Genomic DNA, 15,311 nt, shown 5'->3' with positions numbered 1-15,311 from the left:
CTCACTGAGTTGGCCACAGAAGCTATGTCTACACAGCAGCGTTATTTCGAAATAACAGTGCGCATCTACACTACAAGCCATTATTCCGAAATAATGTCGAGCTAAAGGACTTCTTACCCTGACTCCTGTAACCCTCATTTCACGAGGAGTAAGGGAAGTTGAGGGAAAATTCAACTTCTTGCTGTGTAGACAGGGCCAAAAGCCGAATTAAGCTATTTCGACTTCAGCTGTGCAATTGATGTAGCTGAAGTTGTGTAGCTTAATTCGACTTTAGCCCTGCTGTGTAGACATACCCAGAGATTTCTGGGGTCAGGATGGACACCTTGACCTCTCTGTTTGTGGTCTCAAATTACCAAATCTTGTCTGTCTCCCACTGCAATAATATAATATATTATATTAGTGCTTGTGCTTCTGGATAACATTTCCACAGGAGATGTTCACTTTGCTTTTCTCTTGCAGAGATTTGAAGCTAGATAATGTTTTGTTAGACAAGGACGGGCATATCAAAATCGCTGACTTTGGGATGTGTAAGGAGAACATGTTTGAAGATGCAAAGACGAGCACTTTCTGCGGAACCCCAGATTACATTGCTCCCGAGGTAGGTATGACCTGTATTTAGGGCAAATCTGTGCTCAGTCCTATCTGCACAAAGCCCACTAACGTTCAATGAGGTTGCACGGTTGTTACTGAAGGTATAATGTAGTCCTGTGGTTGCTTCATTTTCTTTGAGGAAACACAATGATTAATCACTTGAAGAGCGGGGTTAAAAGCACACCCTGTTCTTTGCAAATGGTTTCCCTAGTTAGAAGTTGGATTTCAGTTTGGATTGTTGGTCGCCTTTATTGCTGTCTGTGAACACAGGTGCTGTCTCCAGGGCCACAGCTGTTCGACTGCACCACCAAACAGCTATTTGGTGTCTCAGGGAGGAACTTGAGGGAACACAGAGAGTAGGGCGCAGCAGGCGGATAGGGACCTCAGGAAATGAGTGATGCAGGGGTGGGAAGAGGCAGAGCCTTGGTGTGAAGGGGCAGAGCAGGGGCAGGAAGAGGTAAAATGAGGATAGGCTTTGGGGAAGGGTGGAGTGAGGATAGGGCCTTTGGGCAAAGCAGGGGTGGAACAACCCAAGGAAAATGAGAAGTCAGTGCCTAAGCCTGTGAACATTCCTACAGCTGAAATGTTGATCAGGCAACGGTTTGTGGACCACAGACTTTGCAGCCTAAGAGGTTGAATCAAGAAATGAAATTTGATCTGTGATTATAATCAGCTCCCGCCTGAAATGAATTTCACTTAAAGGTAGCTCATCCAATCAGGGGACAGAAATACCATGAGATCAAATATCAGAGGGGTAGCCATGTTAGTCTGAATCTGCAAAAGCGGCGAAGAGCGGCAAGGAGTCCTATGGCACCTCATAGACTAACTGAAGTGTAGGAGCATAAGCTTTCATGGGCAAAGATGCATCTGACGAAGTGGGTCTTTGCCCATGAAAGCTTATGCTCCTACACTTCAGTTAGTCTATAAGGTGCCACAGGACTCCTCGACGCTTCATTAGTCTATAAGGTGCCACAGGACTCCTCACCGCTTCATGAGATCAAAGTGACCAGTCGTGAAACTCAATAGAAAATCTGGAATGATCAACTGAATCCTCCCTGAGTTCAATTGGATGTAGGCATGGATCAAAAGGGTTTTTTGTAAAAGGGATGGATGAGTGCCTGCATTAGTGCTCCCTGAACTAGGGCATCTAGGGTGCATCTAGACAGCTCCCCCGCACAACTTTTGCTAGAATCCAGGAGCTTCTCTCTCCTCCTCCCCTGGTTCCTGCCAGGGGTGCCTTCCTATTCCCCCTCTTCCCCAGTCTGTTGTTCCTGCTGGGGGTCTGGGGCTTCCTTCCTTCCCTCCCTCCCGCACACCTGGCTCCTATTGGGAGCCTGGGGCTCTCTCGTTTGCTTCCCTGCCTGCCAGCTGCATGGTTCCTGCTGTGGGCCTGGGGATTCACTCAGGCATTCCAGTACACATGGCTGAGTAGGGGCACCCAAAAAATTTGGTGCCCACAATTTTCGAGTGCTCTATGCAGCCACGTATTTTGCGTATGCCTCAAAACCGCCATGGCCCACCCCCCAACATTCATCTTCCCCCTGGCCTCACCCTGTTCTGGCGCTCCTGCCTTTGTGGTTGATCTGGCTGTGTGTTCACTCCAGCTGCAAGCACACAGAGATCTTACTGTGGAGAGACTTCGACTAATTTGTCAGCAAGCCACAGGTTTCTCAGGAAGGAAGAGACCCCAAGAAAGAGCCTTCAAAGCATCATGCATGGCATTTGCTCTGTAATCCATTTCTTTGTCTTTCAACCCTCCATTCCCTGAGTTTAGTGTTGTCATGATAGATACTGGTGCTTGCCAGACAGCTTTTAAACACTTTGTTTTCCCCCCACCTTGTATTTTGTCAATCTTTTACTGCACTCCGGGGGCCTGATTCTGATCTCAGCTGTAGCAGTGCAATTCAAGAGCAGCTCTGTCAGAGTCATTGGAACGACAGCGGCTTGACGCTGGTGGCCACGAGATCACAATCAAGTTGCCAGAGGCTTTTATTCAGCTTCAGCATTCATTTAAAGAAACCTTTTTTGTGATCCAATACCAGAGTCAGTGCCTCCAAGAGAATCCATTCCCTGCAGTGACACAGTTATTTGTTATTATTATTATTATTTGTATTGAGATAGCGTCTTGAATTCCTCACTGAGACTGGGGCTCCACTCTACCATGTGCTAGACTTGCATAGTCCTATGGAGCTTACAAGCTAACTAGATAAGGCAGATGGAGGGTGGGAAGGGAAATGGACACAGTGGTAAATTGACTCACCCAAGGTGACACAGTAGGTCAGTAGCAGAGCCAGGAATGGCCTGCAGGTATTCTGACTCCCACACCAGTGCTCTGTTCTCCAGACCACACTGCTTCACACACACACACAGTGGCTGGATTTGCACTCGTAGGCACAGGGGAGGAGCATAATGAACTTCCCCTCCATTTCTTAATATGGACAACTCACAGTGGGCAGAAGCTGAATGAAAAAGGGTGGGAAAGGGAGGGATGAGGGTTGGGTATGGCTGGCATAACCCCTACAACAGGGGTGGGGAAACTTTTTTGAGTCAGGGGCCACTGACTCTCAGAAAAATCAGTCGACGGCCACAAGTGAGAAGCCAAAAAAACAACAACAACAACAACAACAAAAACCACACCTCACTGATGTGGTCCTTAACTGAGAAGACGACACTCCCCACGATCACCTTAAAAACCAGAGCTTAGTGGGGCCCAGGCTAGTAGATTTTGTTGCTCCAGTCCCACAGCAAACAGGGTCCCCAGTGCTGGGGGGATTAGCATTGCACCTCGGGGGCTGGATATAGGCAAGCCAGGCACTGCATCCTGCCCCTGGGCCTGAGGTCCCCACTCCTGCCCTAGAGCGAACCATGTCAGAGCTGAGGCAGCTTTCTCAGAACCCCCAGGAAGAATTCTGCCCGATGCTCCCATAGTTCCATGGGTTCAGCTCCAGGATGGCCAGAGTGGACAGAAAGTATCCAATGTTATCTACTTGCATTTGGGGCCCAACCAGCAATCTGCCTTTGCTAAAACACCATTGACTTACCAGGCCTCGATCCCACATCTGGCACTGAAACACTGTCATGTTGCCCTATCTCACTGGCCTCGGTGGGAGATATCCCTTCCCATTCAAACAGTGGCTGCCAGCAAACCCACACCTGTATCTTTTGCCACCTGCCAGATGGCTCACACACACCATTCAGTGTGGACGCTATCTCGCATGTAAGCTGTGATTACTATGGACAGAGTGGCCACCAGGGCACCTGTGCTTTTTCCTCTTCTTTCAAAAGAACTCCCTCTTTCCCATCCACACACACCTTTTTTCCAAAAGAGCTCTCTCTCATAGAAAGAGGATTACCTATGCCGAAAACCCGCCTCTGTTCTTTCAATTTACTTTCAGAAGAAGCGATTTCAGTGTGGATGTAACTCATGTTGTGTCAGGAAAATGGCCGTTTTTCTGACAAAACTCTGTAGTGTAGACACACCCTGTGAGAAGAGTGTGCCGGTGAGTCTATGCCAACCAGAGGCTGCTGTGGGAAATCATCCTGTTGCCGGTTAGAATAGCATTGCGCCTGTTCTTCTCAGTCCACGCAGCTGTAGAGAGGTCCAAGTCCGGCCGCTCATTGGACACCATCTAATAGACTATTGATGTCACATGTTTTGTCTCTGCCTTTCCCACTCCCTGCCAACCTCCCTCTGCCATAGATTTTGCTGGGGCAGAAATACAACACTGCGGTTGACTGGTGGTCGTTTGGCGTCCTTCTGTATGAGATGCTGATTGGCCAGTCTCCTTTCCATGGTCAAGATGAAGAGGAGCTTTTCCAGTCCATCCGCATGGATAATCCATTCTACCCTCGCTGGCTCAACAAGGATGCAAAAGACATCCTAGTGAAGGTAAGACAGCACAGCCCTCCCACTGTTACAGGTCAACTACTTTTTGCCAGAATGCTAACCTCTTGCCTTGATTTTTGCATTTCCTCACTGGCGTGCAGTGAGTACAGTGGTGAGAAATAATTTTGATTATATAAAGTGGGGCTTTTTTTCAAGACTCTCAGAGCACAATGGGTCTGAGCTAAAGCCCTCTCGGTCCTAAGCTTACATTGATCTCCATGTTGTCTTCATTCCCCACCATGTTCTCTCATGTCTCATATTAGTCTGCTTGGTTTGGACTTGAAGGAAGGACCATGTTATTTATATGTCAGTAAAGTCACATGGTAATGGATCACACTCGATCAATAATAATCATAGAGAAAGAGAATTCTCTGTTCTATGTATGTATAGCACCTAGCGCAGTAAGACTCAAGCCTGTAGGAACCCCTATAATAAGAATAATAAACATTAATGAAGTACACACAGTCTTGCTTAAACAATGCACAGTGTGAAAGTAGAGATCACGAAGACCTGAGTAGGCATCTGTTTTATGTGCATGATGCCCTCTTTCTGCACAAGCAGACTGAGCCTTTGTTCGCTTTATTTAATGTAGTCTCAGGAACGGAACTTATCCTTGTTGCTCATCATCAAACTCCCTTGATGATCAGTTCCCATTATCACTGAATGTGTATAATTCAACATGTTATTTAGCTCCGTTAGAAAAAGCACATCATTTTAGCTGAGCGGACTCTGCATACCTGACTTACAGCTGTGCAATCAATGTCCTTTGGTCTATTTCAGCTCTGCGGCCAGGTTAGGATTTGCTGCTGCAAATGAGAGTAGCTGGGATTGTCTCCCTTGGGCCCTAGACCTTATTGCTGTTTATTATTTGTTGAGCAGCAGCTGTGTGTTCGCTAAGGAGCATGCACATTAAAGACATGGTCCTGCCCCAAAGGACAGGCATCCTGTTTCAGATAAAAGGCCCATTCTTCAAAAGACCTCACGACTGGGGCCAAAGAGTTTACCACTCAATTTCTTGTGCTGAGATCTATGGGAGATGTTTGGTCCTAAGCATTTTGGAAAATCTGGCCACTAGAGGTGGGTGGGAATTTTTTTTTTTTCTGTCCTGCAAAAGTTTCCAATATTTTTTTAAAATTGTCCTGTTCTCTAAGGGGACGACAACAGAGGCCTTTCAAATATGTTTATGAAAGCACAGTAAGAGAGACCTGTAGCCACTAGCCTGGTCTGAGAGAGATGGAACTTGAACTTAGAATCTGCTGAGATGTGGCTGCCCTCACTGGACCTTTTGGATGTCAAGAGGGAAGTGTCTGTCTTGCTCTAAGCAGAAATTCCATCCTGGACATAAGAAACCTCTCTCAATGAAAGTTTCATCACCCCGGATATGTCTTGGTCTCTCTAATGGTGACCTTTGGGCCGCCACACAGAGTCTCATTTTTGTCAAATTGGCATTGTCTAGTGAAAACGCATTTTCTCTGCACAGTCCTGACCAATTCTCCTCCCATTAAGGTGCCCGCAGGAGAAAAACTGTATCATAGGCGTTCCGTCCTTTTCTAGGACCTGGACTGTGGCCACACACCCTGTGCCACCTCTTCTCCCGAGGCCCCTGCTCGTCTTTACAGCCAGTAAAAAATGGGAAAGCCCTGGTCCCTTGGGCCGCCCCTAGGCCATGGTGAAAGTGCTGTCAGAAGGAGAGACAACACACAGAGCTCAAGGGGTGGTTTCTCAGTAGTGTTGCCACAACTCAGCCGCCTTTCTAACTCAGAGAGCCCCACGACATGCAAGACCAGACGACTGGACTGCTTGGTTGCTAGGGCAACACCCGCCTTAGGATGGAGCCATCCTTCAAGGCCTAAGTTTTCCAATGCTGATTCCTCAGATTTATTTACAAAGTATTCTCTCTCACAGAGCACTGACAGACCCCAGTTACTGACTGGCGGGATTGAACCTGGGAGGTTGGCAGGGAGTGGGAAAGGCAGAGACAAAACATGTGACATCCCAGATGGGAAGCGACTGTCTAGGAAGGAGCATGGCGGAAAGGGATCTAGGGGTCATAGTGGACCACAAGTTGAATATGAGTCAACAGTGTGACGCTGTTGCAAAAAAAGCAAATATGATTCTAGGTTGTATCAACAGGTGTGTTGTAAGCAAAACTCGTGAAGTCATTCTGCCGCTCTACTCTGCACTAGTTAGGCCTCAGCTGGAGTACTGTGTCCAGGTCTGGGCGCCACATTTCAAGAAAGATGTGGAGAAATTGGAAAGGGTACAGAGAAGAGCGACAAGAATGATTAAAGGTCTAGAGAACATGACCTATGAAGCCAGGCTTCATGAACTGGGCTTGTTTAGTTTGGAAAAAAGAAGATTAAGGGAGGACATGATAGCGGTTTTCAAATATCTAAAAGGGTGTCACAAGGAGGAAGGAGAAAATTTGTTCCTCTTGGTTTCTGAGAACAGGACAAGGAGTAATGGGCTTAAAGTGCAGCAGGGGAGGTTTAGATTGGACATTAGGAAAAAATTCCTAACTGTCAGGGTGGTCAAATATTGGAATAAATTGCCAAGGGAGGTGGTGGAATCTCCCTCTCTGGAGATATTTAAGAACAGGTTAGATAGACATCTGTCAGGGATGGTGTAGACGGAGCTTGGTCCTGCCTTGTGGGCAGGGGGCTGGACTCGATGACCTCTTGAGGTCCCTTCCAGTCCTATGATTTTATGATTCTATGATCTCCAGAGCTTAGTGTATAAGCTTCTAGCATATGAGCTAACGCTGGGTGGCCCTGAGCTATGCTTGTAGAGCAGACTCAGTCTCTTTCTAAGTAGTCTTGGTGACACTAGATGGGACAGACCACCACACCCACAAACATGGGCAGCGAGTGAACCCCTGGTGCCAGGTGGCTGGCTCCTCCCCATCCCTGCCCCTTTTGCCTGAGGCCATGCCCCTTCTGTACTCTCTGAAGACCAGCCCCTATTGAAGCCATGGGCCCTTGCCCCAAGCTACCAACCCCAACTCCAGGGCAGTGCAGCCCCGGTCCCTCCTGGCTTGAGAGCACTAGAAAGTGAAACAACACAGCTCCATCCTCCCCTAGCCCTGGTGCTCTGGAGAGCCAGGCATTATGGCCCCAGCTGTCCCAGCCACCAGTATCTGTGCTGGGCAGGGGGGTGCAGTTGGAGTGGTGCCAGCCCCAGCGCAAGGCAGGGGGCAACGCGATGGGAGCAGCCCCAGCACCTGGAGGACAGATGGCATAGCACGGCCCCAGCAGCACACCATGGCCCCCCGCCTGCCTGCCTCAGCTTCTGGCATAGGAACCGCAAGCAAGAGGGGCCTGGAGCTGGAATATAGGCTGTTGGAAATGGGGGGCCTTCCCTTGCGTGGGATACCTCCCACCCATACCCACAAGGTGTGTGGGTTGCACTCACCCGGGTGATTGTGCACCTGTGTAATTGCACAAGCATTTGTGCGGGCAAACAAGCGCAGTAACTGTGCATCTCAGCACCTATTTTGTACATACCGTTGGCTTGGGCCCCTATACATTTTGAGGGCAGAACTTAGTGGCAGCCATTGAAAAATTGGCCTCCAACATCGGACAGAAATAATGAGGACAGGGCCAGAAGATGCACCTTCCCGCTTGACCAGTGGGGCTAGGAATCAGCACCACTTTGCCAACAAGAGTCACATTCTGACTGGGTAGAAGAGCTCCCATGGGTGAGAGCTACCGTGGCTACCTGTGTGCTGGTGCAGACGGCGCCGTCCGCTGTAGAATAAAGGCCTCGTCTCTCTGCTATCTTCCAGCTTTTCGTGAGAGAACCTGAGAGGAGGCTGGGAGCAAAGGGCAACATCCGCCAACACGCCTTTTTCCAGGAGATCAACTGGGAGGTTCTGGAACAGCGGGCAGTGGAGCCACCGTTCAAACCCAGAGTGGTAAGGACTAATCTCAGGGTTCGCCTCTCAAACGCTTTTCTTACCACGTTCTTTGCCCCAGCGTTCTCCCTACCGTATGGAAGCAGGTACAAGCTGCCACGGGCAGTGAGTAATCAAGGCAAAGGAAGGCATTGCCTTCGCAAGACACAGGTGGCCTCACCTAATATGCTCCTGCTGGCCGGAAAGGCTGGGGCCACGGGGTTGCCGGGCTTGGTCTGTGGTGTGGCTGCCCAGCTGCCCAGTGCTCCAACCAGTTATGCTGCTCAGCTGGCTAGGAGTGCTGGGGCTGTGGTGCAGCTGCCCCAGGGGTCATAGCTGGGGCTGAGGGTGGGGGAGCTGGAGCTGTGAAGCTGCCTGGCACTGGAGGCAGGGGGATGTGCTAGGTTTTGGGGGTGTCAGCAGCTATAATGGAGGGAATAGGGGGTGCAGGGCTGGGCTCCAGTGGACACAGAAGGGGCGGGGGCTTGGGAAGAAGGGGTGGGGCTTGGGCAGAAGGGGCGGGGCTGGGACTTGCCTTCCTAAGGCCTTTACCCACCACCCTTGCAAGCAGCCTATTAGAGCAGCCTGACAGGAAAGCATCAATGGGATTCTGACCAACACTTTCAAATTGTGGTCATCTCAAGTCAGACACCCTGGGCAACATTTTCACGCTTCAGGGTCTCACGTCAGGGAAATCAATCCACTTTTAGGCACTTGGGGCCTTATTTTCAGTTGTGCTGATTTCCCACTTGCAGCACCTACGGACTTCACCTGGAGGTGTGGGAACTCTTCCCTTCTCTTCCGCAAATCAGGCCCTGCGGTCTGAACGTGGATTGACTTTGCACATGCAGGATAGACAATACTGGCCTTTGGTTAAGTGCCTAAGTATACACTGAAGTGCCTACCCATAGACATCCAAATGGGAAAATGCTAAACCTCACTTCTGGTACCTCAGAATTTGTGCCAAGGCTGAGCCCCAACACCTGCAGGCTTGGCAGTTGGTAATCTCTGCACTTCTTGGCTTGCTGCATTCGTTATGAATGTAAACCAGTTGCTTGAATCCCGGCACCTCTTTCCAAAATTAAGCATTGGCCCCTTGGGATTCTGCTTCATTACGACACACAGAATTGAGGTTCAAAACCAAATCAAGCCATTAGCTTCTCTATGAAATCTGGAGAACATTGATGTTGCGGATAATAGCAATAGCATTTATATAGCGCTTACAATTCCGCTTTCATATAGATCCCTTTACCTTCAAAGTAATTTCCAAACACTAGCTAATTAGCCTGCAGAGACTGATACATAAGCATAATTATCCCTGTTTTACAGAAACTCATTTACTAATGTCCTACATGATAGAATTAATTGGGGTCACACATACACTGTTGCCCATAAAATCTCCCAATTACTTAGATACTATTGTCATAGGTACGTGATTGCCACCAAGCTGCTGGTTATTTTTATATCAAGCTAACCAATATCAGGATGATGGCTACCAAGGCCATGTCTTCACTCCATGGAAGACCGATGGTGCCACAGTCTAGTTAAGACTCGCTAAATCAAACTCAGAGGACACCCTTTCTGGTGGCCAGTACTCCTGCTGATGCATGGAGTAAGGGAAGTTGATGGGAGTGTTTGCTCCCATTGGCCTTGTACTGTAGGGACGCCACCAAGCTCAGCTTGAAGTAGGTTGAGTCCAGCTCCGTATTCGATGTAGCTGGAGTTGCATACTTTAAACTAAGCCTCCAGGTCTATTGTAGTCCTGGCCTTAGACTTGGTCCTCACTTAATAATTAGATTGAACTAGCTACATTGCTCAGGACTTTGAAAAATCTACACATCACATGGTGTAGATGTGGCTAGATCAATGGAAGGATTATTCTGCCATGCTGCCTAGTGGAGAAGGGGATTAACTATGTCAATCCCCAAATCATTTCCATCGATACAGGAACTGTCTATACTATCGTGCTACAGTAGCTCAGCTGCCTGAAGTAGCTGTGACACTGTAGTGTGGACATGCCCTTTGATACCAACGTTATGGGTTCCTTAAATCAGTGTTTCTCAACCAGTGGTACAAGTACCCTTAGGGGTACTTGAGTGAAGTCTGGGGGTATGTCAATACAACTGAAATTTGGAGAAAACTGAATTTTTGTTTTAAGTTTTACAGTGATTTATTATTTTTATACTTTTTACACCCAAAAATTTCACCACCTACGATTAAGTTGTTTAAACAAATATGTTGCAATGGTAGAAAAAAATTGTGCATCTGAAAACTGTAGGTACTGGGGATACTTATAATATATATTTTTAAAGGGGTACTTTATAAAAGGTTCAGAAACACTACCTGAAATATACCATTAGATTACATGAGATGAGATTAGATTAAAGGCAAATGCTTTGAAATGAAACATCTGATTTTTTTTTCATTCTTTTCTGCTTTCTTCTTGAAGAAATCCTCAAGTGACTGTAGCAACTTTGACAAGGAATTTCTCAATGAAAAACCTAGACTGTCTTGTGCAGACAGAGCGCTGATTAACAGCATGGACCAGAATATGTTCAGCAACTTTTCATTTGTGAACCCTAAAATGGAGAGGATGTTATCCTGAGATCTGCCCTCCCTGGCACCTTCTTTGTCAAGAGGAATTCTGTGAATTGATTTGAGTAACACTTCTATTAACTGAAAGCTAAGAATGGTTAACAAACAGAAGCACTCACCAGTGAAAGCTAAACCCGTATTGTGGATATCCACCTGGCTGCATCCTGTAGCAGATGTCAAAGTACTTCACTAATGACCAACTCTCTTTCTGGTCTCCTTGGATCTCTTTCTCTTTTCTGGATGCTCTTGAATTTGAAGGCAATAGAAAAGGAGCAGGTACAAAATCCTGTTCACCTTATTCATACATATAATCAGTGGGACACCTCATGTAAGACAACTACATTTCAGCCCTAGTGCTGCTGTTCAATTTGCTACTCCAGTATCTGACCCTGAAGTTCTTATTCAGGCAAAACTTCCATTGCCGGATGTGTGTTCAAGGATTAGGACCTCCTAGAAAGTTACCTTTCTAGGGAGGTCTCTTTGTACACTCCACCTGTGCACCGGCAAAATTGCATGCACATGTACAGGCATTTTGCAAAGACATAGACAGGCCTGCACACATTAAAACAGAGGTGGGGAAACTTTTTTGGATCAGGGGTCGCTGACCCACAGAAAAATCAGTCAGGAGCCACACAAAAGTGAGAAAAACAAAAAAACAAAAACCCTTCACCGACATGGCCCTTAACAGAAGGAGAAAGACACTTCCCACATTCCCCTTGCACACCAGGACCTAGGAGGCCCGAGGCTCATAAATTTGGTGTATTCCAGCCCTGCGGGAGGATGCTGGGGGGAAGGTTAGAGCACCAGCATTGGTACCCCAATGCTAGGGAGGAGCCCCAAGCCTCAGATGCCAGATCCAGGCAAGCCAGGGGCTGTATTCAGCCCTCAGGCCTTAGGTTCCCCACCCCTGCTTTAAAAAACCTTTTTCTATGCAAACGTTTGAATTTGTCCCCACAAAAAACCTTCATACATACAGCTTTTGCAGGTGCACATTCCAACACTTGCATGCACATAAATGTTAGATTTGCTTCGGTGTGCATGCAGGTATTGGCCCAGGCTGTTGTCATGTATGTGTTTTAAAAATCACGTAAACTAAAAATTGAGCTCCTCGGTCAATGCTCTGAGGCTCAATTAGGAGCTTTATTGAGCCTCTCAGCAGTGTCTATGCTTGCAGCTGGAGGTGTGGGTATCCACGCTAGCTCTGACTGAGCCACTGTGCTAAAATTAGAGTGTAGCTGTGGTTGTGTGAGCATCTGAAGGGCTGAGCTGCCCCAAGTACATGCCTGGCATCTCAGACATACTCAGGGAGGCAAGCCTCTTCCCCAGTCTCTTGTAGTGCTGCATCTGCACAGGGGTGCTGGAATGGGATGCCAGGAGATCATCTCTCCCCCCCGCCACACACCCACACACACAAACACACACTTTTCAAAGAGAGAGGACTGTGCCCTTCCATTTTTCACTGATCATAAGGGAGAGCAAGGAGGAGGGGAGAAGAGTGAGCAGCAATGCGGTCTTGGGGGAAGGGGAAGAGGTTGTTTGGGGGTGTGGCCTCAGGGGTAGGGGCGGTTCAAAGGTGTGGCCTCCGAGGGAAGGAGCAAGATGGGGGTAGAGCCATGGTTCTGGCACCACTGCCCATCTCCCACACATTTAGGGCACTTCCACCCTCCTGCATCTACACTCTGTTGTTAGTGTGCTAGCGCTATCAGAAGTAACATCAACCTATCTCCTCGAGCTGAGAATCACACCGTCAGTTCTAAGTGTAGATATACCCTAGGGCTACGTCTACACTGGCCCCTTTTCCGGAAGGGGCATGTTAATTTCAGAGATCGCAATAGGGAAATCTGCGGGGGATTTAAATATCCCCCGCGGCATTTAAATAAAAATGTCCGCCGCTTTTTTCCGGCTTGTAGAAAAGCCGGAAAAGAGCGTCTACACTGGCGTCTACACTGGCCCCGATCCTCCGGAAAAAAAGCCTTTTTCCGGAGGATCTTATTCCTACTTCAAAGGGCTTTTTTTCCGGAGGATCGGGGCCAGTGTAGACGCTCTTTTCCGGCTTTTCTACAAGCCGGAAAAAAGCAGCGGACATTTTTATTTAAATGCCGCGGGGGATATTTAAATCCCCCGCTGATTTCCCTATTACGACTCGTGAAATTAACATGCCCCTTCCGGAAAAGGGGCCAATGTAGACGAGCCCTGAGGGTATTCACACAAGACTCGGTAAACTCCTGTCCCAACATCCACCAGGTTCAGGGTAAAATCTGAGCTAGATTCTCTTTGGAAGAATCTGTTTTCCTTCCACATGGTCAGAAATCTAGAGAAACTCTCCCCAAAACATTATTTAGGGATTTTTAAGATGGGGCCTTCAGTTGTAGCACTGAAAAGGAGTAATTAGTACTCTCAAAGTCCAAACAACTCAACCCTGTCCTTCAGTACTCTGCAAGGACAAAATTGCACACAACACTCCAAAGATGAGACAATCCATTGCATGAGATGAGAATTATTTTCTCCTAACTGTTGACAAGTTGCTGACCTATGATGTTCTGTTTCAGCATTTGTAGGAATGTAGGTGGGCCAAAAAATATAGCAATAATGAGATTTTAGTGGAAATCCTTTATTTACAATAAATGTACACTGTCTTCTGAGATTTGTGAAACCTTTGTCCTATTTATTGAGATGCCGTTCTAGAGATAGAAATGGAAAGATGTAATGCCTCTAAGTTACTGCTTTTTATGATAGTCTAATGGAAATATTTAGTCTGGTTATCATGTCAAAGCAGAAATACAGAGCCAGATTCTCTGCTCTCTGTAGCTCTGTTGACTTCAGTGGAGTGATGTTGGAGTGATGTTTATTTCAGCTGGGAATCTGAGTGAATATTTAGGGGTTTCCAAGGGCAATGTAAACTTAGAGACTCATGACAGTTAAAACTGTCTTAGGCTTTCTATCTGTACAACCACGTTCTGGATACCTGTGTCAGTGACCACGGCCCCACATGAGGGAGTAGACACTCAGCATGCTACAGTGATGGGCAGCAGCATGAAAATCTAAGACAGATCTAACCACCTTTTTAAAAAAAAAAGAAATCCCAGTAATGTGAGTCAAATGCTTCTTGATAACTCATTGTTTGTGCTGTATATGTATTGTAGGGAAAAATTGTGCCTACTCTTTGCAGCTAGTCATCATGTTTAATTAGAATCGTTAATTTTTAAAATGTCAGTGCTGTTTGTACAGTTTAATAAAATGTTGTGTATGACTGGCAAATGTGTGCAAATGTGGTAAAAGAACAAAGAAAGGAGACGCTCTGAAAAGCCACTGAAACTGTGAGGTGCAAGCTGCGGAGTGTTGTTTAGGGGCATTTCTCCCAGGAAGTAAGGAATCAAAGTCCGGAAGCATTTGGATATTAAAAACGGTGCTGAACAAATGTCTCTTTCTGTGCAACAGCAGCTCTGAAACCAAATTGGACCTTTACGTGTGAGCATGCGCCTCCCACTGACGTCAATAGAGGGATTTGTTTGTGCGCCGTGGGGCCAGCTCCATGTCAGATTCACTCCATTGAAGTCGGTGGAGCTATGCCAGTTTATTCAAGCATCAGGTCCTTAATATAAGAAAGAAAAAGGGATCAAAGAAAAGAGTCTAATTCTCCTTATCGTCATGCAGGGCTTAATAATGGAGGGGTCGAATATCCACCCTGCTGTTCCAAGTATGCTTACAGAGGCCTAACATTAGTATGTTGTTTTATAAAGCTCTCAGCATTGGTTTAGTTCCCATTTAAGTCAATGGCTAAACTGCCAGTGCCCCCACAGAAGCAGAATTTGGCCAAATCCCACACTGAAAGTCTTAATGGGGCATGCAAAAGAGGATGGCTCAGTTCTCACTGGCACTTGCACTGAAGTCAATGGAAGCTGCAAGTTCTCAGAACTTCTAGGAAGAAGGAAACTTCCCATTAGGTTCCTCCAGGGGGAACCGATGTGCCCATTTTTAAGCATCTGATTTTGTATCTAAATCAAGAGTGTGGGGTGGGCATGTTAAAAAAAAAAAAACCCTGACATCAATAGCAATAAAATCATTTCCCTTCCTGCTTGTGGAATTCCAGCCCAGCCTATTCCATGTATAGCCATGTCCCCAAGATTGCAGCATTATCCCTTGTGAGTGCTAACCATGCTCTCCCGGCTCTTGGCTCTGGTTTGGCTGCCTAGTACCGAGGATTGGTATTGCAGAAGTGCAATTTTGGCCATTTCACTTGCCTCCCCCTAACATGAAAATACTGCCCAACAGATACGCCACCCAAGTGCCTCTTCAAAGCGTATCACATGTAATAGCTCCTTGACTCCGGCTTTGATTTGCATCTGA

At 47.1% G+C, this 15,311-nt stretch overlaps 1 protein-coding gene across 2 annotated transcripts in view; it reads left to right on the top strand.

Annotated features, from left to right (window-relative positions):
• The window catches only part of PRKCQ (protein kinase C theta), a 93,225-nt gene extending 78,748 nt beyond the window's left edge, over window positions 1-14,477 (top strand). The window contains exons 13-17 of one of the 2 annotated variants that reach the window (XM_089778217.1): window positions 460-598; window positions 4,292-4,480; window positions 8,262-8,390; window positions 10,819-12,739; window positions 13,163-14,477. In XM_089778217.1, the coding sequence (XP_089634343.1) occupies window positions 460-598; window positions 4,292-4,480; window positions 8,262-8,390; window positions 10,819-10,974 (613 nt within the window). In that variant the 3' untranslated portion in view covers window positions 10,975-12,739; window positions 13,163-14,477. The remainder of the gene's footprint in view (window positions 1-459; window positions 599-4,291; window positions 4,481-8,261; window positions 8,391-10,818; window positions 12,740-13,162) is intronic. The other variant, XM_089778216.1, reaches the window with a different exon arrangement.
• Window positions 14,478-15,311: the final 834 nt, after the last annotated feature.

The sequence above is a fragment of the Pelodiscus sinensis genome, chromosome 1, assembly GCF_052426305.1.
Source record: "Pelodiscus sinensis isolate ZL-2025 chromosome 1, ASM5242630v1, whole genome shotgun sequence".
Taxonomy (NCBI): Eukaryota; Metazoa; Chordata; order Testudines; family Trionychidae; genus Pelodiscus; species Pelodiscus sinensis.
The sequence above is the reverse complement of the archived record's forward strand: the minus strand, read 5'-3'. Positions and strand labels throughout refer to the sequence as shown.